Source organism: Poecilia formosa, unplaced genomic scaffold, assembly GCF_000485575.1.
Source record: "Poecilia formosa unplaced genomic scaffold, Poecilia_formosa-5.1.2 Scaffold38, whole genome shotgun sequence".
Lineage (NCBI taxonomy): Eukaryota > Metazoa > Chordata > Actinopteri > Cyprinodontiformes > Poeciliidae > Poecilia > Poecilia formosa.
Genome location: NW_006799977.1, coordinates 2,504,249 through 2,529,702, shown reverse-complemented (window position 1 = coordinate 2,529,702; position 25,454 = coordinate 2,504,249). Strand labels below are relative to the sequence as shown.

At 38.2% G+C, this 25,454-nt stretch overlaps 1 protein-coding gene across 3 annotated transcripts; it reads right to left on the bottom strand.

Annotated features, from left to right (window-relative positions):
* Positions 1 to 757: 757 nt before the first annotated feature.
* Positions 758 to 25,250, bottom strand: swt1 (SWT1 RNA endoribonuclease homolog). 3 transcript variants are annotated; one of them, XM_007550905.2, is made up of 17 exons: positions 24,875 to 25,248; positions 24,705 to 24,777; positions 24,149 to 24,222; positions 21,671 to 22,691; positions 21,449 to 21,578; positions 20,945 to 21,046; positions 20,372 to 20,563; positions 19,549 to 19,642; positions 18,966 to 19,213; positions 18,369 to 18,529; positions 17,834 to 17,972; positions 14,861 to 14,991; positions 14,465 to 14,616; positions 13,286 to 13,432; positions 8,681 to 8,747; positions 8,463 to 8,530; positions 758 to 2,189 (listed from the first exon to the last, which is right to left on the bottom strand). In XM_007550905.2, exons 2-17 carry the CDS (start codon positions 24,768 to 24,770, stop codon positions 2,084 to 2,086), a joined length of 2,898 nt encoding a protein of 965 aa, XP_007550967.1. In that variant the 5' UTR covers positions 24,771 to 24,777; positions 24,875 to 25,248; the 3' UTR covers positions 758 to 2,083. The 3 variants fall into 3 exon arrangements, with proteins under 3 accessions (XP_007550967.1, XP_016526286.1, XP_007550969.1); XM_016670800.1 differs by lacking the exon at positions 24,875 to 25,248 and having other exon boundaries at positions 24,705 to 24,855; XM_007550907.2 differs by lacking the exon at positions 758 to 2,189 and having other exon boundaries at positions 13,286 to 13,386; positions 24,875 to 25,250.
* Between the last annotated feature and the right edge of the window lie 204 nt (positions 25,251 to 25,454).

Below are 25,454 nucleotides of genomic sequence, written 5' to 3'. Positions count from 1 at the left end.
AACAGATTCACAAATGATTTACAATAGATTTGAAACGACAGATAAAGCTGTCTAGGAAATGATGTCAAACTCTGTAGAAGATTAACATTACCATTTAAAACTCCTCTGGTTGACATGTTGTGGGTCTGTTATTGTTTAATCATAATCCTGATGACATAAACATTTAAAAGTTAATGGAGTTGTTCAAGTCAATTTCTAGAATGGATTTTCCAGGTTTTTTCCTTCCACTAACCTTTCAAACAATATCTTTAAATATAGCACTCTGTGGCCCAATAAAATCTCAAGCAATGACTTTTTGCGACTTGCCTTCCTTGTGTAGCGTGATGACTGGCTATCAAGTCAGCAGTCATAACTTTAGATAAGATGATTAAAATTGAAAAGCTTTCTTTGGTCTTATTTTTCTGAGAAGCTGAGTTTTTCTCCAGAAAAAATGTTTAATCTGAACTATGTCTGTTCATCGTCCAACTGTGCTGAGATTTTACGAAGACCCAAAGTTCTGATCATTATTGGCTCTCCTTACCAGTGACCCTAAACCCCGCTCTACCTTTGCCTTTGTCTGGATGACGTCTCCTCGTGTAGCAACTCTTCACTGTAACAGCCGGTGTAATCTGAGCCTGTCTGCTGCCGTCACCTGGGTTTAATCCATTTAATCATCCCACACGCATGCAGCCGCATGAGGCTGTGCACAGAGAATCACACGTTACATGAACTGTAACAGACAGAAAAGCTTCAACTTGAGCAAAGAAATCAGGCAAAGTGATTTTAGGAGTGTAAGATTTAATTTACAAGAGCAAAAGACTCGTACACACATATGTTTTTTTTTTAATTTGGCACAAAGAATTTATAAAACTTGCAAATCTACAACATAAACTTATTCAGCTATCTCTACCATCTGTAAGGCAAAAATCACATCAGTAATTTCAAGCTTTAAAATGACAAACCAGATGTTAGTTTTGGGCTTCTCAGCATTTTAAACTAGCAGACCCTTAATGGAAGTAGTATGAAACGGAAAAAGTGTTTTAAAGCACCAGCTTTGCAGGGTCCGCAGCGGCGTTAATGCCTATCTCTAATAATTGGGTAAAACATCCTAGACAAGTCGCCAGTCCATCACGGGGGTGGAAGATATGCAGCGCCTTGCAGAAGCATTAACAGCCCTTAAACCACAAGCTTCAGGAAATGTTATTTATTATTTGTGGTATGTAAATGTTAAATGGTTACAACTGTTCAATTCATCATCAAAAATGGCAAAGCAGCCAAGAGGCCCTTGGTGATTCTGGAGGAGCTGGAGAAATCTAAAGCTCAGGTGGGAAAATGTGTCAACAGGACGACTACTGGCCATACATGCCAAGAATTTGACCTTTATGGAAGACTGACGGCAGGAGAGCAATAAGGCTCCCGTCATAAAGAAGGCACTTTGATCAGCTGAACCTGGAACATTAAAAAAATACTGATATGTTAAAGGTCCAACATTCAGGAGATTATTCAAAGCTTTTTCTATTGCTTTGGAAGAAACAAAGCAACAACTGCATAGAATGAGTTTTGTGTCAGTGCAGTTTGATTTTAAATAAGGCCCAACAATAAATACAATAAAAAAAATTACAAGTAAGCGACAACACTAGTAAAACAAAAACAAAAGCTTCACAGTGTGGCTTCATCACACATTCATTTGGTTCAAGAATACCAGTAAATATCTACCTGAGAGGTAAAATTTGACATTTTCATAAAAGAAATATTGTGATTACATTCTAGAAAAATACACACAGATACAAACATAACATGCAAATGTTCTTTCATGCTCTAGTTTGAATGACAGAACACTTGTATTATGAACTGACCACAAACTGGAGAACAACTTCACATATTACAGAATTAAAAACAAAAAAACAAAATAAACTTCAACAAACATCTTTAGACAAGAAAACAAAACAGTTTCTGTTACAGTGAAGGTGTTTATAGATTAAAAGTGTTGAAAAATGGTAAAAAAAAAAACAGAAATGCCGTCAACTAAAAGGTTTTAATCGAAGGAACAGGTTGGGTTTTTACAGGCAGCCGGTGGTTGATGTTAATGGGACCCTGAGTTTCATCAGCACGGTGCGGTGAAGGCAAAGTTCTGCCCTGTGGTCTGAACACAACCATCCAAGGCCTTTTTTAGCTCCAATAACTGGTTTCCTCCAACTCCAAGTTTCTCCCTGGGAACAGACGAGACGTTAGGCTGATAGGAAACAAAGAAATGGACGAAGTCTGGAGCAAACAGAGGAAGAAAGCTCTGATCTGATGTTTACATGCAGTTTTCTGAAAACCCCACATGACCTGGGTCTTACAGAGAATTACTATTTGCTTCCATTTTGTTGTTTTGTTTACAATCTAGTCCTTATTATAACCTGACCACTGCATTTTTCCCCCTCAGCAAAAACAAAACAAAACAAAAAAAAACATCTCACGATGTTCCAGCTAGCCCTCTGTTTGATTCCTCATGCCAAGGCTTGAATGTTTCGCTCACAATTAGATTTTATTTACCCACATGTTGCTTTATGGCAACAGCTTCCAAAAGCGAGTTGGAGCACATGAAATTAACTGCAGATATTTTCCACCACATGGTTGGAAAATATCGGAGGGGTAAACCGCATTATGCCCATGAAGCAGCTTCTTAAAAGAAATCAGCTCTAATCTGTCAATCCTGAGGTTTTTCTCTAATTTGAATGTAAGAACATTTACATTAAATTGGACAACCTTGTTTAATTCTAACTAAATTGGTTGAATAGATACGTGAACAGAAAAGGGGGTAATTCCTTTCTTTTCAAAGTTATGGATGAACAGATTTTGTAACTTAGATGACCAGATGATCAAACGGAGTGGTATAGTTCATATGTTTATTTATATAGATGGTTATGGCTCTTCCTCCAGACTCTGGGAAGTCAATTTCCAAATTAAATGCAAAATACTTACTTTTATCTAAGTTTTTTTTTTTTCAACCATTCCTCTTCAGGCTTTGGTGATTCGCTGTTACTTTTGCACTTTTTAAGCCACAATTTCTCCTTCCACTTAATTTTCCCTTAATGAGATTGGATACAGCACTTTTTTTTTTAATCAAAATGTTCAGCAATGACCTTTTCTGGCTTTCCCTTCTTTTAGGGTTGTCTGCAAAACAACTGAGTAATCACCAGTCCAGTGCTGATTGTTCTGTTTCAAAAGGCCACACTCATCAAATCACCAGAAGTAAATGCCTCAAATGCTCCTTGTGTAACATGATGAGTTTCACCTTTTTAAATTAAATAAGTTCATTAATTAACTTTTTGGAATTATTCTGATTTACTGAGTTTGATTAACCACAGCAGTAGTAATAAGTCACATATCTCTGATTCAGGGCAGTGAAAGAACAGGTACATGATCTGCAGCTTCCAGTGGCAGCTATTTATCCACATTTCCACCAAACTGAACTCCGTTTGTTTTTTTTTCCCTAAAACACCACCACAGGCGGCTTCAAATTCCCAGGAAAGAACACAGAACACTACAGTCGTGACAACGGCTGCTTAGCAGCGAGACACTGAGGGAGCTTGTTGCTTGTTTGTCTCCTCCTCTGCTTTATTTCCATCAGAACATTGCGTAACTGCAGACAGGATGGAGGGAGGAAGGGAGGGAGCGCAGGAAGAACTTTCTGGCTTTTGCCCCTCGCTGTTTTCACCCAGCATTCATCCGTCTGCCCACTCCCCCCTTCTTTAAGCAGGGGTACAGCTGCTTGTTTGCTCAACCTGTGATGTCAGGTTTACTCCTGTTACGTTTCGGCAGCACTCAGGATGTACTGGTCTGCACCTGCTCAACTGGTTCACCTGTTCAGTTCCTGTCACTGCATGCACATTGACACCTTCCGATTCAAAATTATAAGTTCCTAGACACGTTTCAACGACAGCAATATGACTTTGCACCAAGGACACTGAACCAGATGAACAAAGGGTGGACACTTTGCTTTTTTAGGGAGTTAGACACCAGAGAACAGCTGCTCTGCAGGTCAGAAATACACATTATTAATGATGACAGGACACAACCAGCAAATCTGAACATGTGATTCTTTCCCAGTTTACATTATGCTGAAAAAAAAAACAAAAAACTTGTAGAGATTAACTACTTCTTTTCTTTCATGCAAACGACTTCACAGATGTCTGGTGTCGTTCATTTAAATTAAATAATAAACAAACTACATCATTTGCATGTAAAACCGTGGAAAGCAGTGAAATAATTGCCTCTGAATGCAGGATTGCATTAGAAGAGGACAGGACAAAAAGACCAAGCTGCCTGTTCAAATGAAGCCATTTCTCTTTGCTGCATTATTAAATACACTGAACACAAAATTAAGCAATGTGCAGCCTAAGGCTTCCTCCTGCCGAACAACGCTCGGCTCCCTGTGGGTTTGCTAAATTAAGCGGAGCAGAGGAGCGCTTTCATAGTCATTCTTTCAGAAACTGTTAAACTCTTCCGTTAAATATCAGCTGAAGACGATGCCAGCGGAGGAGAGGACTGCATGTGACAAACATGACTTACATAAAAAGCTGAGCGAGTGCGTTCCAAAAGTATTCATGCTCCATGAACTTTTCGAATCTTTTTGTCAAACAAATTAGTGGATAACTATGCAATGGAAGGAAAATTATACACAAGTTGTATGTTTTATTTTTATTTTTTATTTTTTTTCACAACTACTGGGGAGTTTTTTTTGCCAATTATTACAGTTCAAGTTACGTCAGACTGGATTGGACTTTGATTAGGCCATTTTAATGCATAAATATTCTTTGAAATAAATTGATTTAATGTTGTCCTAGTTGCAGACTGAGCGTGAACCTCCATCTTTTGCAGGATCTTGGGTTTTTACCAGCATAGCCCTGCATTTAGCTTCATCTTCCAATCGACGCCCAAATTCCCCTAAGAAAGCATTACCACAGCAAGATGCTGCCACCACCAAGCACACAGTGACTGCATTTAATTATAGTTTCAAATTTATTGTTATTTATTCTTATGGTCACTGAACAAACAGTGAAGAAACAAGTAAAACTATCAATCATGACGACAGAGGCAGCTTTGGGGGTTTTAAACAATTAGAATTTATCGTGACCACGATAAATCTAAATTCTTATCATGATAAGAAAATCATCACGATAAATGATAAACGATACGATGGATTTCATTTAGGGATACCAGATTAAATGAGGCAAAATACAATGCTACACTTTTTTTGTAAAAATCCTGCCATTTTGTAATTATGCACTACTTTGTGCTGTTGAATTACATAAAATCCCAATAATATACACAGATGTTTGTGTGCAACGTGACAAAATGTGAAGAAAACAAAGCTTCGGCGGCTATGAGTACCGTTACAAGGCACTTTTATTCTGCAGGGAATGAGAAGAAGCTCAAACACATTCAAACAGGCATTCACACCACAAGGAACTTGAGAGATGAGTGCAGCTTGGAAAATGAGTCACTGGGTTTATCAGAAGTGTTACTCAACAGCTAAGCTGTGCCGCATTAAAAGCCATTAGCCTTCCGCACTGATGAAGCATCCACATGTGAAGAAATCGACAGATAAGCAAAAGTGTCTGGAAAACAGTCACTTTAAAAATAGGAAAATCCTTTCCACAGAACGTTAGCAGGGAAAAACAATCACTGGAGACATTGTAATGCAGGGTTTCCCTGCTAACGTCATATGTATTTTTAAATATTTCCTGCATGATAGTGATCTTTTAGTAGAGGGTATGAGACATCAGAAAGACGAGCAGACGAAAACTGCTTTTTCTTCCCCTCTCCACTAAGGAAAAACACAGTTAAAGCAACGTGTTCATTTTGTAGACATTCGGCAAACACACAAATCAAAACAAGTATTTCCAGACACACAAAAGGTTTCCAAATGCTTTCAGATTCTGCTTCTTGAGACAAAATAGACTTTATTCTGTATGAATAACTCCTGCTAATTAAAAAGTCTTCTCCAAAAAGTTAAACCAAAGATTTCACTTGATTATCAATGAATAATAATAATGAATTTTCAACGTGACGCAGTTGAATCTTATCAGCCGATGCCCACTTGAACCTCCTGTTCAGTGGCTGGAAAGCCTCAATTGGGCATTATATAACTCCTGACATCATACGGCCCTCTGAGCACACAGATCAAATATTTAACGGTGGCGGTAATGTACACACTAAGTACAGGCCCGGATCGCTTCACAGGGAATGTTGCAGATAAAAAATTTACCATCACAACACAGCCAGCTTAACGGTGTCCGTCAGCGGTGACCTGCTGTAACAGGAGCGGGGATAACGTGACTGAGAAGTGCTGAAAAGCTGCCTGTCGAGGTGACACAGCAGGTTGTTTCCTCATCATCATGAACAAACAAAACCAGTCGCTACAGGAAGCGCTTCATGACTAATGATGCATCGGCATTGGTGACATAACAGTCGTTCTTTGCACCAAACCTATGTGATGTAATGGTAATGAAAACTGAAAACGTGTTGACATATCACAGATTTCTGTAGCCTAATTTGCTCAATATAAAAAGCAGAATACGTACAGATGGGATATTATTCCAAAGCTCTAATGCTATTTGACTATCCCATTTGCTGGACAAATAGGGGATTATTCTGCTTCACCATAACAAAGTAAATGTCACGTAGAGTCAGTGTTTTACATGCTGTGGTTACAAAACCATCAGCACATGTTTCTGGCTGTCAGGTGGTTGCAATAGTAGGTGACGCATAATAACAAATAATCAGTTTAGGAGTGAGACCTGTGGCTTATTTCTATGGCAGCAGCTCGGTTTTACCTGCAGGCATAAACATTGCAATTCAGCGACAGGCAGGTGAATCAGTTTGTCTAGGAGGGTAGGAGCTTTCTGCTTTACTGAGGCTGTGCATATTTGTTATCTCTGCACTTATCGGTATTATTTATTCCTTGTAAGGTTCATTTGTTTGTCCTAATAGAAAGTTAAGGAGTTACATGCCATGATCTTAGAGTTACTTATTCCTATAACACATTTACCACTAAACACATAATATTTAACAGATCATGTGAACGATGAACACTTCAGTTTTTGAGCAAATTTAGCTATTTCATGACCAAACCTTTCACACTTTCCACTTAAATCTGTTTAGATTTGAGTTTTTATCTGAAGGCTTGTCAATGTAACTAAGTGAAAGGTCATTTCACCAAGCATGTTTTCTCTATTGCATCAGCTTCTAAAACTGTGAATGCAGTACCTTGAAAGAAGTGTAAACCTTTCACAGTATTTGGACAGAAGAAAATGGAGGAATCATAAAGGCAAAATAGGCTTCTGAGAAAAACCTTTCACAACTTTTTGTGCACTGGAAAAGGAGAGGCCTGACATTCCTTATTGATTGTAGTGTAGCTTTGTGTCTTTATAGCCATTTTTTTCTGTTTAATTTATGTTCTTAATGTTGTAAAGTGTCCTTGGGTGTCTTGAAAGTCACTGACAAATAAAATGCAGTCAGGGCAGGTTGTGCATTTTAAAATGCACCACAGATAAAACTGCAAAGAGCCTTAAAATAAAAACTCTGGGATTTCCAAACCCTTTCTTTTCCATCGCTACTGCAACTTATAATACATGGATAGTTTTATATATATTGATTTTTTTTTGCTGTATGCCATTTGGTGGAACATAAATTTTTAGCGTAGATCCAATGTTTTATAGATGACACTGCAGGAGATTCCCCAATTGTTTAAAGGCGTATCAGTTTTAGTGTATATGATCTTCAAACTTAAGTAATATTTGCTGAATGTCATTATTTTGACATTCAGGAAATATGAATACTTTTAGTAATACTGGCTGACATAGATCTGTACAATTTTATAAGGATTTTATGTCAAACAGCAAGAAAAAAAAAAGATTGTGTCTTTTGATACATTGTATGTAAATATCTGACCAAACTTTGTTAAACTGATTATTTTTTATTAAAGCTACCAGGTTTCAAGCAGGTATAACATCTGTTTATTTCTGCTCTTTGTAAAAAAAGAGCAGAAAGAAACTCCCATCTTGATACACAACCAACACAGTGGTGCTGTGAGAGGAGTAGGTAAACCCTTGTGATAATGTCAAGTATAGAGTTGCTGCAAACACCAGTCTATTGTCATGGAAATGAAAAGTCCCAATGCATCCCTTCAGAGAAAAGTGTTAATAATAAATGTCCCAATTGTCCAGAAATGTTGGCATGGACACGGTCTTTGTGAGACCTGCTGGGGATGTCAACAAGGAGGGTTAATGTAGCGAAGGAGGAAGCACGTAGCTGCCCGGGCAAGCAGCAACAAAGATTGCAAGATTTCAGAGAACTGGTTTGATTGAGTATTCAGTTTGGAAGAAACAGAAAAAAAAAAAAAAACGTCAGAGAAAAAAAAGGTCCTGAAAAATCAACAATTCATCAGTAATGTGTATTTTTTCCATCATTATGTCTGTTTGTAGCGTTCCTACCTGTAGTCTGGTTGGGAGAAACAATCCAGAAGGTCTTTAGTTGTTAATCTGGTTTCTTCACTGACAAGCTGAAACAGAACAGACACAAACTAATCTGAATAAATGAACATGATGAGCCCAACATGGCATGAGACCACAGGGAGCAAAAAAGATTGTGTGAATTGATTTAAAGCATTCAGAGGCCAGTTTTATATCCACAACTCTGATGCTGTACAAACCTTATTGGAGTAAATAATGCTGAGCAGTGTCTGGACTTCCTCTAAACCCGGAGTCGAAGACAAGACCCTACGAGACAAAAGAGATCTCAGAGGTGGCCTCACCTATAGACGATGCTCTAAAAGCTTCTTTAAGTATGTTAAGTCATTCAATCTTAGGGCTAAATAAGGGATGCAACAATAACTGTTCTTAAAGAAATCTGATTAAACCAGGGAAGTAAGAGTAAATTAAAATGGTAATTTGTGCACTCTAGTTCTAAAAGATCTACAAATAGCTGGTAGAAGGAGGAAAAATGAGCACGAGGGAGACATGCCCAAACACGTGAAACTAGACTGGCCGTCTCCTAGGCAATGCTGTTCCCATACACATGAACATGTGCACAATGATATGCAGAAAGAAAAGATAAACAGAAAGTACACACAGAAAACCAAGATTTTAAAAGGAAGCATGGCAATAAAAAGGTTCATTTACATTCAGTTCGAAAAAGTAGGGAGGATTTAATAATAGGTGTGTAGAGGTAACAGCTACTCAGAATTGGGCGTGTAGAGGAGCAAAGTTCCTATCACTTTTTAACAAATTAAACCTAAACAAAATGCCCATTTACATTAGAAACCCTGCAGAAATACTAATGCAAAACTGAGCAATGTTGCTATGAGTAACTGAGTTTTAGTTTATCCATACAGGCTCAGAGGTGCAGAAAAAAACAGAAAAAAAAAGCTGCCCGTGGTACAAATGTTGTTGCTGCCAGGAATTCCCAGAAGCTGCCAGAATTCTCCTCCCCTCCCCTAGTGAAGCATGATTTCCAAAACGACGGAAATGAGTGGCAGCAGGAGCGTTTCACCAGACTGAGGTCGAAATCTCACAGAGATCCAACAAAATAAGCAAAGATTTTGCTGGCTAAAAGCTGCATGTGCAACTAAATATGCAACATTTGTGATGTTCTGAAGGTGACATAATCCCCATCACAAAAGGCCTTTGTTAAGCAAGTCCTATCACATGTCGAAATGTAAAATGGTGAAATCTCACCATCACAGAACGTTTGTAATAAAGCACCACAACACGAACTACATGTGGTTCTAACTGAACCAACAGACAGAAGTAAATATTTGCAGATAAGAAAACATAAATATATTTTTAGCATTATATAATAGAAAAAAGACAATGTGATTCATCCATCCCAAACAGTTAAAGTAAACCATATTTTCCTAGATAAGGAGAGTAAAAAGTAATGCTTTTGTTGTTTCCAGAGGGGTAACAACTTACCTGACTGCTTCCTTCCGACGCATGTTTGCTTGATTCTCATTTACCTTCACTGCTCCGTCTGGGCTTTCTCCCATTGAGCTTGATTTCGCCGATTGAATTTCAACAGGGCCAATCAGTGAACAGAAGGATGTGATTTTCTGCATTGGTCAATAATTGTAATCTGTCCATGTTTGTGGCTTAACAACGGCGTCAGAGGAAGTGGACAAGTAAAGTCACGCTTCCAAATAGTAAGCAATTAAAATCGGAACAAGAGGAATGTTTAAGACATTTTATTTCTGACAAAGACAATATTCTGCTCTGCACTTGTCTCTTCAGACTGCGTGATGGTTGTTTAAAGTGCACACAGTTTACGGTAAGTTAAGAGCATAGCTCCCTTCGCAATCTAGCTGGTGTGTTTCATACATAATGGCCAAGTGTTAGCAATTGGATAAAGTTGGATCCAATCATTTCAAACTTCAACAGTCAACACCTCCAGCAAGAAAATGTTTTTCAATAGCAGAGGGTCCAGAGTAGATCTCATTTGGGACGCCAGCTCTGCCTGTTTGCTTGCAAGATCTTCAGATGTGTTTGAGTGTGAGACACAGAAGGAGAAGTGGGTTTTAGACAGGCATGACTTTAAAAAAGGAAAACTTACATAAGCAGCTAAAAAGTTTATAAAGAAAAGGCAAAGCTGCCCTACATTTTTCTGAGCAGACAGAAAGAGTAGGATAAATTATTAATATTATGGGATTAACAAAGCTTCTGGCTCACTGCTTTCTTCAAGCAGAAAGGATGGTCCAAGATGCGCCATGACTTAGATACTCAAAGTTGAGCTGTCTAAAATATTTCAGCTTCCACTTGTTTTATTATTTACATGTGCCTCACATACCACAGAATGCTAAAATGTCCACAGGGCGACAAAACAAGGAGTTGTTGCTGTTTTTCAAGATGTTCTTAAATTTTCGACAGAAGTTATGCAAGTCAGCTCCGAGGAATTGTAAAACAATGTGAAACAGGTTGATAAGAGCAAACCTGTGCTGCACGCAAAAACCTGTCTTGAAACAGGAAAAAAAAACAACTGACCCCAACTAACCCATCCCAACTTGAAAAACAAGTTAGCACAGTGGGATAAGGACAAGAATGGAAGTTAGTTAGTCAAAAGTTCAAGCTCACTGTTGAACAATCTATACTAAGTTCATTGCAATAGTAGTCATACCTCTTGAAACTTTGCTTCACACATTTTTGCATGTTACGTGTATCATAATATATTTCATTAGAATTTTGCATGACAGACCAAACAAAGCAGCACACTTCTGAGATGAAAGGAGGCAACATTTTCTGCACATTGTTCTTTAAAAAATGGTTCTAAATCAGTCATGAACATGAATTTTCAGAGTTGCAGAACTTCACTCCTGTCTAGCCTCTAACACAGTGTTTCTCAACCCTGGTCCTCACCGCCCCCCTGTCCTGCATGTTTTAGGTATTTCCCTTCTGCCACACACCTGACTTGTATCTCTGGGTGATTAACAGGCTTCTGCAGCACTTGATGGTCATGCAATCATTTGAATCAGCTGTTCTGGAATAGAGGCAGATCTAAAACATGCAGAGCAGGGGGGGCGCTGAGGATCAGAGTTGAGAAACATTGATCTAACAAGTTTTCTTACATTGTTGTCTGTATTTAGTTCTATCAACCACCAACTGCAACCAACATTCATGTCTCGGCTGAAGAGAAACACAGCTTGATGCTGTCAACACCATTTTTTCCAAACAAAATGGTGGCATGTTGATCAACCTCAACAGACATGTTAATCACTTTAACATGTTTTGCTATGTAGTTTTTCACTATTCATAACATTTTGCATGTAGACCAGAAGGTGAAGTTGGTTTCTTCTCAGCAAAACATTTTCTTCAGCATGCATGGCTTGTTTCAAACAACAAATGGGAATTTTTATGTCTTTCTTTCCATGATAAGTTTTACTCTTGTCATTCAGATCAAATTTGTGGAGTACATGGCAATGATTGTTAAATAATGAAGGTTTAGGTGGATTGCCATGTGTTGGTAGGTAGACCAACACCTTATAGCTTGTGGCTTTTGTAAGGGTCATTGCAAAACAGCAGATAGTTTATGTTTAAATAAAAAAGTACCATACAGAAAATAAATTAAATGAACCAAACCCACAAAGTGACCAATTAGCATTCAGGGGATGGTGCATGCTGACCAATTGAACCAAATTATCACCAAATTCGACCACTTCAAATATAAAACGCGACAAACACCTTACTAATCTAAAAGTAGTTTATTTAAAGAGAATGCTAAAGTGTTGGTCTACCAATAAAGGTGTTTCTTAGCACTTCAAGTGTTGCTGGAGTCTTCACCTTAGCTGATCTTTGACCCTTATGAAATGGTGAGGTTGTCCCAGAAAGGTTTTGCATTCCTAGGTTTGCAGTTGTGCCAAACTCTTCTCATTTTCAGATGATGGACTGAACAGTTGAGAGATGTAACCTTATCAGATTCGAAAGCAAAACTGATGACAGTTTTGCTTTCTTTAGGGGTATCGGATGAAATGGGGGCTGATTGCCACAGTGATTTTTACATGTAAAACGAACCATTTCCATATAATCTATCCTTATCCCTTCCCTTGTGGACTACTTTGTAATGATCCATCAAACAGAATCCCAATAAAACACATTAAAGTTTGTTTATGACAAAACGCAAAAAGGTTCAGGTTCAGATCCATTTGCAAAGCAACAAATCTCCTCAAACAAACATTTTTGTCAATAAGTGTGAGATGATTTATTTCAACATTACATTTTGGTGCAGTGTGATTATCATCCAAGCAGAAACAGTGAAAAGGTTTTTCAGTTTCTAATTTCTTTATCAGCAGCACCAAAGTGCATCAATGGTCACTGCTGCGTCATGGGAACAGAGTTAAGGAAAAGTGACAAGGTCAAGAGGATTACACTTCTTGACCAACACTACATGCCAACCAAGTCTTACAGGTCCTACACGCATATAAGTAGGACACAGGAAGGAGAAATCTGGCTTACACAGGGAGAAGGCAGTTTAAAAGGGGTTCTTAGAAGGACTGGCAGCACAGACAGAAGGGTCTGCGAGCGAGCGAAAAGGCTCACGCTTGTTCTGAAAGAGGGCTTAGTGAAAGTAGACTTGTGGGGATGATGGAAAAATGACAGATGAGCGTTAACGAGAAACATTCAAATGTAGCACGTTTTAAGATATTTATTTCTTAAAAGAAGAAATGGCTTCAATTCAAGTGAACTAATTAAACAAATCAAACTGAAGGTAGAAAGTGAGATGTCCAAAGGTTACATTTAGTGAGACAGCTGCAGTAAGTCGGCTTACATACCTGCCAAACGCCTGCAGCAGCTGTGAAACCATCGAGGACAGTCTGTGCAAACAGGCCAAAGCGTCCTGCGGCGGCGGAGGACGTCCCATCGGTGTAGCAGCCTGCATGGTGAGAGGGTCAAAGCTGAGCGCTTTGAACACTTCCAAACTGAAACGTGACAGAAACAAATGACCTTTTAGGTCAATGGAATGGAAAAAAAAACAAAGCACATATCAAAATAAACCAGGATGTTGTTCTGTAGATGAAAATTGCTTAGGTGTTGGGATTAACTCCTTCACCTTTTATGCCTCAATCATGACTTAAGGTCTTAAACCTTAAGGAAATGTAATCACTTTAACATGTTTTGTTCAATTTAACTGACAAAATCATAGAAGACAGTTACTTATCTTTTTAACAATTACATCATACTGTGGATTTGACATACAAATGTAAGTTCACATGCGTTCATCATGGACATGAATCTCATCATTTTTGTTTTTTCCATTATGAATTTCAACGATTCACCTACAAATGGTCACACAAACTATAAAATCATGTGCATAGTTTATCCTGTTTTTCCGTGTTGCTCTATGGTGGACTGATGACAATCCCAATAACAATAGGAGACAAGACTACATCAATAAACGATAATACCCAGTAGATGGATGTCCACAAGATTCTGGCTATTTTTTGATTAGATATTTGAGAACTCTTCTTGAAATAAATGGCAGAGCTCATTTTAAGTTGTTTGTTTCTGGCATGTTTGCTGCCTTTTATTCTTGCCCATAGATTTTCCACATGGCTGTGGCTCTTCCATCAGCTTAATGTTAACCTGATTGCATTTAGGATGATTGTGCAACACCCAACGATTTCTAAGCTTCAACCATCTAGTGGTTGAATTGAGGTGAGATTGAGTTATTTGGAGATAGTCCTTCATCTTCATTGCACCACCCATGTTGTGCAATGCATTAGTACCACTGGCAGCTAAGCAAAACCTCAAAATGATCCCATGCTTGACAGCTAGTGCAGGGTTCAAGGGGTTCAGAATCCTATCTTGACTTCTCAAAATGTTCTTACTCAAATTTTTAGGCTGAAATTTTAATTCCAAAGAAACCTTCATGATGTACAACTGAAAGCCTCGAATCATTTACATTCGCAGTAATGATGAGTGTGTGTAAGCTGTTCAATCTTTTAGCTCACCTAGTTTGGTACACCTGAGACCAGATATTCTCGAACACAGCCCACACTTCCTGTGGAGGGAAGTGAGGTGATCCCGGCTGCTTATCTACAGACTCGTCATCATTCATGACAACATCACCAGCAGACAGTTCCTGCTCCCCAGACGTGTCGTGCTACAGTGAGAGAAAGGTTTAGTTAGCCTCAAGACATTATGTATTGAGTTAGAAGTTGAGATTTAGCATAACGGCACTCAATTTTGGCTTTTATGAAGCCTTAAAGAGATTAAATGAGGTATTCTATGATTCCACATGTGGCAGTACTTCATCCAGACAGCTCTATATAGAAGCTGGCTTTTCCAATTAAATGTGGAAGCTTGATCTTCAGCTACATTTAGATTTCAATTTTGCTTAAGCTTACCTGTGATTGTACCTTATTTATAATGTCTTCGATCACAGTGATGGCACCAGGGACACGTTCTGAACTTTTCCTAAATGCTTTCACTAACTCCTTAGTTTTTTGTAGAAACCATAAAGTTGATATGGTTTCACCTGAGGGTACACAGAAAAGCAAACAGTGCTGGTTATAAAATGACTGTTACACAGCAAATGCAAAAAATGACCACATATTATTATTTTTTATTAAACAACTAGATACTAGAATTTGTATGGTTCTTTAGTTCACAAAAGATTATGTATAGATACTTTATGTATCTGGTAGAGAATATTTACATCACTGAATTATAATTTAAATAGGAATTGTGTACTTCCCATTTACCACAGCCTAATTTAAATAATGTTTTAGTCTCAGCCAGGTGTTATAAATGAAAAAAAAAATTATAACATGAAAAAAATGCTGTAAAAAGCAAATATGACAAAAAAAAGTGGAGATGAGGAGGTAATTAATAACTGTACAATTAGTTAGAGAAATTGTGATATATTTTAAGAAAAACATTGGCCAAAAACTAGAATTGTTTTTCATAGAATCCATATTTAGATCGCAGTTACTCAAAATTACACATGCCTACCACTACAATAAGTTGTGCATGATAAAGTATCAGATGAAGTAAAGTATCTTGATAAATGTACACCGATGAGCCCAAAAAGTGTAGCATGCATTTATAATTCAGCCCCTTTTACCGATACCCTTAAATAAAGTGCAAAAACTGTCTTCAGAAGTCACCATATTAATAAATAGAGTTCAATGTACAAAATAATCTCAGCGTAATAACGAGAAAACATTACTGAATACTTAGTTCCATAAAGATTAAGGAATAATACAGTCAGGTGATGGATAAAGCATGTTTTTCCTATAAAGTAAAACCAGAGCCTTTCCTCTGAATTCCAGCTACATTCTGTTACTAACACACTCTGTTGCCTGCAGTACTTTTCCACCACCACATTTGTTCTCACCCTAACTCACAGTTTATCCCTACATCCTCCTCTTTCTCCGCCTCCTCATCCTCACCCTCCTCCTTGCTCTACTCTCAAATTCCTGGCTCAGGGCCAGGCTGTGCGGTACTGAGAAGCCATGTGTGTGAGCCAGGACAACTCTGAGCAAGGTCAAATTTTATATATTTTCCACTCAGATTCTTGAATAAGATGTATTTTTTGTGCCATGGCTGTAGCAGTTACCCTCCACCCCGAAATGGGTTGACATAAAGGCTGAATGACAGATTGACTCATAAAAACACTGTAGGCGTGCAGAGTTAAAAATGCATCCTCAGTGGCATCTTGGACAGAATCGCTGCAGTCGGCTACTCAGCATCTTTCTGACACACATTGGTGTCTCCTGCTTTAGCAGATGACCTAATTCTGGATGTAGTTTTGTGGAACAGTCCAGGACAGACAGCAGCATCCCGCTCCACACTGTAACATTTTAATCTCGGGGATCACTTTGTATTTTTAGCCCAGAGTCACACAATTTCTTTTTCCATTTTACAATTACAGATTGTTACAGCATTAAGTTAATGAAACATATACTTTTTTAATAACAGTTCTTAGCTTCTCTTTAGCTTCAGGAGTTTGCGAAGTATGTGCCTAAAGAGATAATGAAGCAAACCGGGTCCATTTAGCAGATTACTGTAAGATTGTCTGTTTATTTCCTCTGTGTTGTTTACATTCTGTGGAAGATTCGAATAATCTCCTAGGAAACTGGCAAATTTGGAGACTGTGATATCGTCAGACCTTCCGATTTCCCAGAAAAAGTGGCTGTTATAAATTAAACAATGCAGCAGCTTAATGGACTAAAAAGATCAACAGCATGGACTGAGCAGAAACATGGCAAAGCAAGAAACATGGCAGATGAACTTGTTACAGTTCGTGTAGATGTATTTTAAGGCCACACCTGCTTTCTTGTTTGATACAATGGGAAAGTCAAAAGAAAACGGCCAAGATATCAGGAAGAGAATTGTGGAGCTGCACAAGTCCAGCTCATCCTTGGGAACAATTTCCAGATGCTTGAAGGTGCTGAAGGTGCTGCGTACATCTGTTCAAACGATTATTCTCAAGATATGATGGGAATGTCCAACCATCGAGTTGTTCAGGAAGGAGATGGGTTCTGTGTCCCAGAGTTGAACACACTTTGATCCAAAATGTGCAAATTGACCCCAGAACAAAAGTAAAAGACCTGGTGAAGATGCTGCCGAAGCTGTTAAGACAGTGGATTGTGTGCTGCTCAGCACGGAGGAAGCCACTACTCCAAAAAATATATAAAAAGCCAGATTTGCAGTTTGCAGATGCACACAGGGACAAAGACGTTCATTTTTGAGGGCACATCTTTTGGTCTGATAAAACTAAAGAGGAACTTTTTGGCCATAGTGACCATATTCACATTTTGAGGAAAAACAGGCATGCTTTTACCATCCTAACTGTGAAGAATGGGGGTGGCAGCATCATGTTGTGGCAGCATGTGTTTTGCTGCAGGAGGAACTGGTACACTTCATGAAGTAGGCAGGATGTCAAAGCATTGTCCATTTGAGCGTCTCAAATGGACAATGAACCAAAGCATACCGCCAAAGTGAATATAAAGAGGCATACAAAAAACCAAGTAAATCTTTTGGCATGGTCATTACGAAGCCCTGATCTCAGTCCAATGGAGAAGCTTGTGGAAGAAAACCCAAACATTTGACCAAAGTCATACAGTTCTAAAGCTGAGGAAATGTATTTAAATTTGTGATTTTTAATACCATAATAAATAAATCTCTGACATATTAGCAAATATAAATAATTTTGGTAATTTTAACTCACCTAAAACAAGACAAGTTTGGTCTGATCTAACTTCAGACAGTGGAAAAAAAAAGCTGAATATCCAATGTCAGTTAAGGAAAATATGGGCAGAAAACAACAAATGATGTAACAGTTAATCTTTTCCTGCTTCTGCATGACTTCATACCTGAGCTAAAGAAGTTGATAAGGTTTCCAACAGTTTCCAACATCTTCCGAGGGACAAGTTGTCCAAAGACAGCAATCCAGTGCTTTTTAAAACACTGAAGGACATCTTGTAGACTCCAGGGAGGTTTTATATAGACAATCTACAAAATAAAAGAAACACATTGGGACAATAACTAAATTTGTCTAATAAGGTGAAACTGCATGGCTAACATTACTGTAAAATGGAAATCTCGTTAAATTGTGTAAATTGTTCCACTATGTTTGGCAATGCATGCTTCAAGGGTTTTTAAGTCCGTTTAGGAAGGAATCTTGTGCATAACATTTAGATTCAATACAGTTCATTTAATTGGACAAATGAGGGTTTTTTTAAGCACTTTAAGACAAAAAGGTCTCATGAAAAGGTGAAAATCATATCCAGTTACATCCAAACCAATCCTTCTCAATGCAAAGCAATCACAGAGGTTGATATATCTACTGTGTAAGAACCCCAAACACACAGAAAAAGCAATAGCAACGATTCCTTTTAGAACATGTACCTCTTGCCAGAGTTCATCATAAGCCGCCTTCATCTCGGTTTCTAACACTTCAGACAGCACATCTCGCAGACTGTCTTCCAGTTCACACAGATATGCACTGAGGTCCCACTCTGCCTCCTGACAGTGTCCTTTTTTCACTGATGGGAACTTAACAGGTGGACCTATGCCAGCATGTGTGAACACAAAAAGAAAAGATTTATGTACTTTGCAATAAAAAAACATGTATATATATACTATGTATGTACACTTACGTACACTATTTACAGACTTTGAACTCAATACATCTTTATAATTTGCATGAACACATTCATACAGGCTCATTAGAAACGCTCTCCTACTTTCTCATTTGTTGTTTGTAGGAATTATGAGCGTCACTAGTGCTGTTTCTATTTGTTGCCTCAGGCTTTGTTAGTTGTAGCTGTCTTTATGGATACATTCAAGGAACAATGTACAATTGAAATAAAACAGCAGAATTATTACGTGTTGGTGAACTTGCCATGTGCACAGTTGGTATGTGCTAATAACTGCCGGTGGATTATGGAAATTGTAAAGTTACTTCCTGGAAAACACAAACGCATGTATTTTTTAGTGGCTCACCTTTTCGTGGGGTGTCTAGGGGAAAACCTGCGCTATCCTGAACGGGAAGTTGAGCACAAGCTGGTGAGCAGCTTGTGCTCAACGCTGGGGATGAGATGTTGTGGCTCAAACGAGACGGAACAGGAGACTGAACGTCAAGAAGGAACTGATGGCCATGCTTCGACCTCCTGACCCCTGCCTCCAAATCAACCTTGCTAAGAGCCGTCACTCCACTCAGGACAGCTTTATTGGACAGGTTTTTATCATTACTAGAGAGGAAAGAAAAGATGCCTTAATTAGATGCCAGTTCAATTTTGCATATAGAAACAGAAACAACAAAGAAATAAGTCACAACAACAAAAGCTTAATAACATTTTTTCCACTGCAAGTGTTGGCAAAAACAAATCCAGGGCTGAACCCAGATTCACTCGCTCAGCACATCTATTCTTTGCAAAAAAACTGTCGGGCTCACTGTTTCTCTCATCCCAACTGGAACTATCTGGCACAGTCACATGCGTGTGCTTTATTAGCTGAGGACAGGCTTTACACAGCGGCGGTGGCAGCAGCAGCAGCACCATACTGTAGGGGGGGAGGGGTAACTCACGTGCATAAGATGAGGACACACTCTGGATACATATTCTGGTATTGCAGGCAGCACTGCAGCACTCTGTCATCATTATTCTTGGTATTCAGACCATCTGAGGATCAAAAAAAGGAAATGACAACAAGACGACAATGACTCAGAAAACCAGTCTGATCCAAGAGTCTGCTTACTTCACATTGCTATGGTGCTCATATTAAAGTGTAAAAACAATCCTCATGGTAATAAAAGACAAAGGGTGGATGCATTTTTAAACAGTTACACTAAATTAAAATGTGTTTCAAAAGTACATGTAATTATTGTTCTTCTTTATGGATTGTACATGGAGGCAACCTGCCCTTGAATTTCACTCCTCTCAGCTACAATAATGGGGATCCCTACAATTACTTAAGTGTGAGTGCCACCTAGTGGGCAAAAAATACATAGCAGGCAGGATTTCTGAAAGTTAAATTCATGACCTTCACAAATTATGAAAATGTACAATCTATTTAATCACTTAATGTATATTTAACTCAATTATTAGCATAAGCAATAAATATCATAACATAACATGATTAACATTAATTAATATTTTTTGAAAACAGCAAAAGTTTAGTCAGAGTCATGGTGCAAAAAGCAACGCTTAGATGTACTTTTACACAGTGAATGAACATATCTGGTTTCTCCTGCATTTTACCATAATGACTGAATAGGTAACTAATAAGGAAATGTGAATTTCCTTATTAGGAAATTCACATTTCCTAATAAGGGAATGTGAATTTTAAAGTCTGGATAGACACTTGATTCAAAGCTAGTGAGACAATTAATCAGTAAAATATGTACTCACTGCTGATCTCTGTGGCCTGCTGCATGGACTGCCCCCACAGGTGGGGGTCCCGCTTCTTCAGAGAGGTGTAAATAAACGAGATGGCCGGAGTTGCAAGGTGGGCCACCGATCCTGACAGACCTTTTCTATTTTTAAGGGAATCCAGCTCTTGTAGAACCACCCAGGGGATCAGGACGATTGGAAATCCCAATGCTAAGAGAGAACAAAGAGCAAGCAGCTATGAATGTATGCATCAATAAAAGTCAATATTTCAATATTATTTATGGTTATAACTGATGTATTACAACCATAAATACTAATTACTTTTTGTTTCAACAGCATTGATCTTGTTAAAGCTACCAGTTCTTATATACATAATGAGGGAGGCTGATTTTTATTTTTCTGTTTTAACGAGCCCAAACTAAGGCAACTAGAAATGCACATATTTTAAATTTCAAAGACAGAAGGCAATACCCTTTGACAACAATATCGCTAATAATTATTTTACATCTCAACGGAGAAATTAGAAACATAAAAGATGTGAAATGAACTATAAAAGCAGCAGGTTTAGTCGTGAAACAATATATTTAATACCTTCAAGGCCACAAGATCGGATTTTTTTCACATAATCCAAGTGACTGAGGAGGATGTTGGTGTCCAGAACCAGGATTAGGGTTTTCTGTTTGGGATCCCTGTCTGAAAAGAGAAGCTAAGTCAATTGATGCTCAAGTGAAAACTGAACAAAACACTGGATAAAAACATGCAGCTCTACAGATAGGACTTGCATTGTCTCCAGTTAGGAGGCAAAGAACTACACTGTGAATGAATGGTTTTCATCAAAGTATATTAATGAAATGGCCCAGTCAAAGTCCAGACTGACACAGCATCTCTGTTGAAACTTTAAAGTTACCGTTCTCAGACACTCTTCATTCAGTCTGACTGAGTTTGACTGACCCACAACTCATCTCAGGGACACAGATATTGGAATTTCTATTTATAAAATAATTAGAAAATTGATGTACAGTCCATCCGTTTTGTGTTTTAACAGTTAATCTTTGAACCTTAACAACATTTTAAAATGGAAACAATAAAACTCACAATTGGTTTCTGCGGCTCCTTCCTCAGCAGAATCTATGTCCATGCCAGTGAGTTCACCGTAGCTCTGCTTCACATTTACCTCCAGCCTCTTTTCAGACCGAGCAAGATGAAGCTCTTCAACTACCTGACCCTGAAAGAAAAATCATGTTTCAGATAGAAATTAAAAAGCACCTAAATTAATACTAAGGTTAGTCATTGGTGCTTTTTAAAAAATTGTTTTACCTGATCAAAGAATTGCTCAGATTTTGCATCTCCTGCTGGATGGAGTTCAGATGGGAGACGGTCAGGCAAAGATGATCTCTTACTTTGTACTTTACAAGGAGAATTGGAGGAACCAGCCAAAAGCCTGCAAGGTTCCACCTTTGCTGGCTCCAATTTCTTTGCTCCAGAGCCATCTTTGTTATCCTTAAGCTTGAGGTTTTGGTTCGAAGACACCGTATTATTATTTCCGAGTGAGCTGTGTGCAAGTGCAGGCTGACTGTGTTTTGGTATTTTGAAATTTAATTTAAAAGGCAAACATTTTAGAAACCCCATTTGTTTCAGAGTGGATGGCGGTGGCTCTGATTTGTTGCTCACGGGGGTTGAAGTGAAGCTCTTCCATTTCTTTGGGTTTGTCACTGTCATAGAGGGTTTCGGTGAAATGCAAGACTTCTGTGTGACAGAGGTAGGGGGATTTTTGGCATCCACACTCGTACTTCTGCTATACGGATAATTTTTACTTGTGTTCTGGTCTCGAGCCATGTTGCTCCATTTTTGAAAATGTTTGTAGTGGGAGGAGATGGGTTCTTGGGTCTTAGTATTCCTGCTGTCATGCGGGGATCTTGAAGGTTCTCTAGCTGATCCATTCCTCTTCTCTGATCCCTGCCTGTGATCTCTGTGTTCAGCAGCATCTAACTTGTTACTGATTTGCTCATTTTTTAGTTCAGAATAGCTGCCCTGAGAGCACTTTTTATCAGACTTGTCTTCCAATTTCTTCTCTATTGTCTGAGTAAGTAAAGCAGCACAGCTTGCCTTATTGGGCTTTGACTGGTCCCTTCTCACAGTTTTAATTTCCCTAGTTGTTCTAGATATACTGGATTGCCCTTCCATGTGTAATTGCAAAGGTCCATTGTTTTTAAGCTGCTCTTCTTTAGGAGAGACTTTCTGCTCTTCTTTTTTTGTTGACAGTCTGTAAACAGGCTTTGCTATCTGGCGGGAGCTGTGGGAGTCAACTTGATGAGATTTTTTCTGTTCCTTTTTAGAGCTGCATGTTAGACAGGAAGAAAAAAGGTGACATCAGAAGTAACTATTTAACCTGGGAACAAGTGTCTTTCAAAGGCATTCTAAACCCTAGAGCTTTTCCCCTATTTTGTCACAACCACAAACTACATGACAGACCAACACTAAGTAGGTTCATAATTTTGAAGCAAAGATAAAAGGTTATGTGATTTTACAAAAACATAAAATCTGACAAGTGTGTTCTGCAGTACTTCTAAATAAAACCTAATCATTCTGAAGACACAAACTTAGTAAAGGAACCACAAGTGTGTGATATAATCTCTGCTCAAGTACAGCTCTTCCTTGACAATCTTTCTAGTTAGTTAGTTTTCAAAAATAGAATTAGCCAAAATTTCTGTGTCTGGACACAAAGGACATGTACAAACTGTACATGACTGTTTTTATAGAGCAAGATGGTTCTGAGTTGAAAGAGGGTGATGTTAATTTGTAAAATCTTTAGATAAATCAGTTAATTTCAATCATTTTACTTACACAAAGTCCTCACAATTATGCCGGACTTTGTTTGTGACAAAGATCTCAAACATAAACCAGTACGAGAAAGACCAAATCCGAGTCAAGCAGAAAACAATTATTTCAAGTATTAGCTGTAACACAAGCTACTTTCTGCATACTAATTGGATGTATGTAGTTTTTGAGCTTCTCAATTTTGGCTTTGTATTTGCTTAATAAATGATACAAACGTGGGGTTACACTAGGGTTAAGATGTAAAAAATACTGAACCAGACATCAAGACAGTGAATGTGACGCAGTGCATTTGGAACAAAAAATAAGTACCCAAAGTATTCAACAGACTATTGACATGTACGTATGTTTTTGTGCCCTTGCTCTACCATGTTTATCTGCTCACATGCACACTGCTAATGCTCACCTAGCCATAACCATTGATAACACTTACAACCGGCCCCAGTCACACATAGTCACGGACAAAGTGAGACAACAGATCAACACCCCTTACTAATGGGTGCAGAAAGAAGCTAAGATAAAAGCGAAGCTTGCATTCCATTCTTTGCTTCACTTGTTTCATGTGAGCAAGCTGAAGCCCCAGCACTGGACAATGAACGTCACTCTGGATCTGTTCCATCTTAATATTCTGATTACTTTCGGGATTAAAGCTTGGCTTAATACCTAATCAAATTCTCGTTATTTCTAAAGTAATAACTCTACTGGTTTTATGGGCCGGGTCTCGAAACTTTACCTTTAAGTTAACATTTAGATAAAAACAAATATTAACCTGCACATCTATTCCTGTTATTCATATTTAAATGTTTATCTATTTATATAGACAACTACAAAAACATGAACTTTAAAAATGCTAAATTGTTCTGATGAAGAAGATCTGAAAAATGTAGGACCACCTAGCTGCTGAAAATAAGATTTGGAGTCCTGATTACAAACTTTATTTGGTCTACAAGTCTGTTGTACCTCTTTGGATCCATTTCGTCATTTTTTCTTTTGTGACTTTTCCTTTTGGAGGCATCATTTTGGCAGTTTGAACCCTGAAAACATAGGGGTTTTGTGGGAAACAAATGTCATAGGAATGATTGTACTTCACATATATTATCACAGTCAGTAAGCAATTTGCTCTTTCCTTGTAGGTAGTGGATTTTATAAAATCAAAAATATTTTAGCACGCTGGCATCATCATACAACGTGCATCATACAATGTGCTAGAAAGCTCATTGACTAAATCAGTGGTCCTCAACCCTGGTCCTCAGGGCCCACTGCCCTGCATATTTTAGGTGTTTCTCTGCTGCTGCACACCTGGGTTAAACGAACAGGCGATTAAGCAGCTTCTGCAGCAATGCAAAGGAGGTAATGCAAGCATATGAATCAGCTCTGCAGGAGTCCGGACTCATCAAAAAAAATGCAGGACAGCGATCCCAGAGGACCAGGGTTGGGGACCACTGGATTAAATAACCTTAACATATCAAACCCTAAAAGCAGAGTCACTAAAAATAATAATTAAAAAAATCCTTACCGTTTCTTCTTCGCCTGAAGATGAAGACAACCTATTTAGTTTTCTCCTTTTGGAATGTTTTGACATTTTTCTTCTAAAATTAGAAAGAAAAAAAAAATTAAAACAAAGGTACTGCTTACTAAATACAAACTGCTCAAAGAATTTGGAGGAATCTTTGAAAACAAACTAACCTCGGTGTATTTAAATGAAAATAAACATTCTCTTCTGGCTGTTCCAACTCAAAATTTGTCGTCAAAGTTTTCTTTCTTATTGGAAACTTGAAAAATAACCATAGATTTATTTGGATGGGAAATGAAAAAACGTTGTCGTTCAATTCAGAAAACTCGAAGTAAAAAAAATAAAATAAAATAAAATAGTACAGTTAAACTACGTCTTAAAACAGAGCTCACGAAACAGCAAATGTACGGACAAATCGTGGTATTTACTGTACAAAATACCGGTGTATCTTTACTTATTTAAACGACTGAGAGAAATATGTGTAACTTCTTGGAAAATCCGTCACGTTAGCCAGCTGGTAGCCAAAACATCCGGTTTGTCTTCTTCTAACACAATTCCGACAGAACTGTTCAATGTCATGCGCAGTGCTGCCCTCTAGAGGAAAAACATGTGGTTTGGCTTCGCTGCTGCAGAAAAAAAGCGTCAGGTAGGAGAGTCCGCCATATTGTGATAGGCAACTGGTCTTGGCAAAACAAGCAAATTTAATCGGAATCTGGGGTTTTCCATATGACATCGACGTTAAATCAATTTTGG

Coding starts and splice junctions, on each gene's coding strand:
- swt1 (XM_007550905.2), bottom strand. CDS start 24,770: ATGTCAAAACATTCCAAAAGGAGAAAACTAAATAGGTTGTCTTCATCT. Junction 13,433..14,464: donor TCTCAGGTGTACCAAACTAG/GTGAGCTAAAAG, acceptor GTCACGTTTCAG/TTTGGAAGTGTTCAAAGCGC. Junction 2,190..8,462: donor TTCTCCCAACCAGACTACAG/GTAGGAACGCTA, acceptor GTCTGTTCCCAG/GGAGAAACTTGGAGTTGGAG.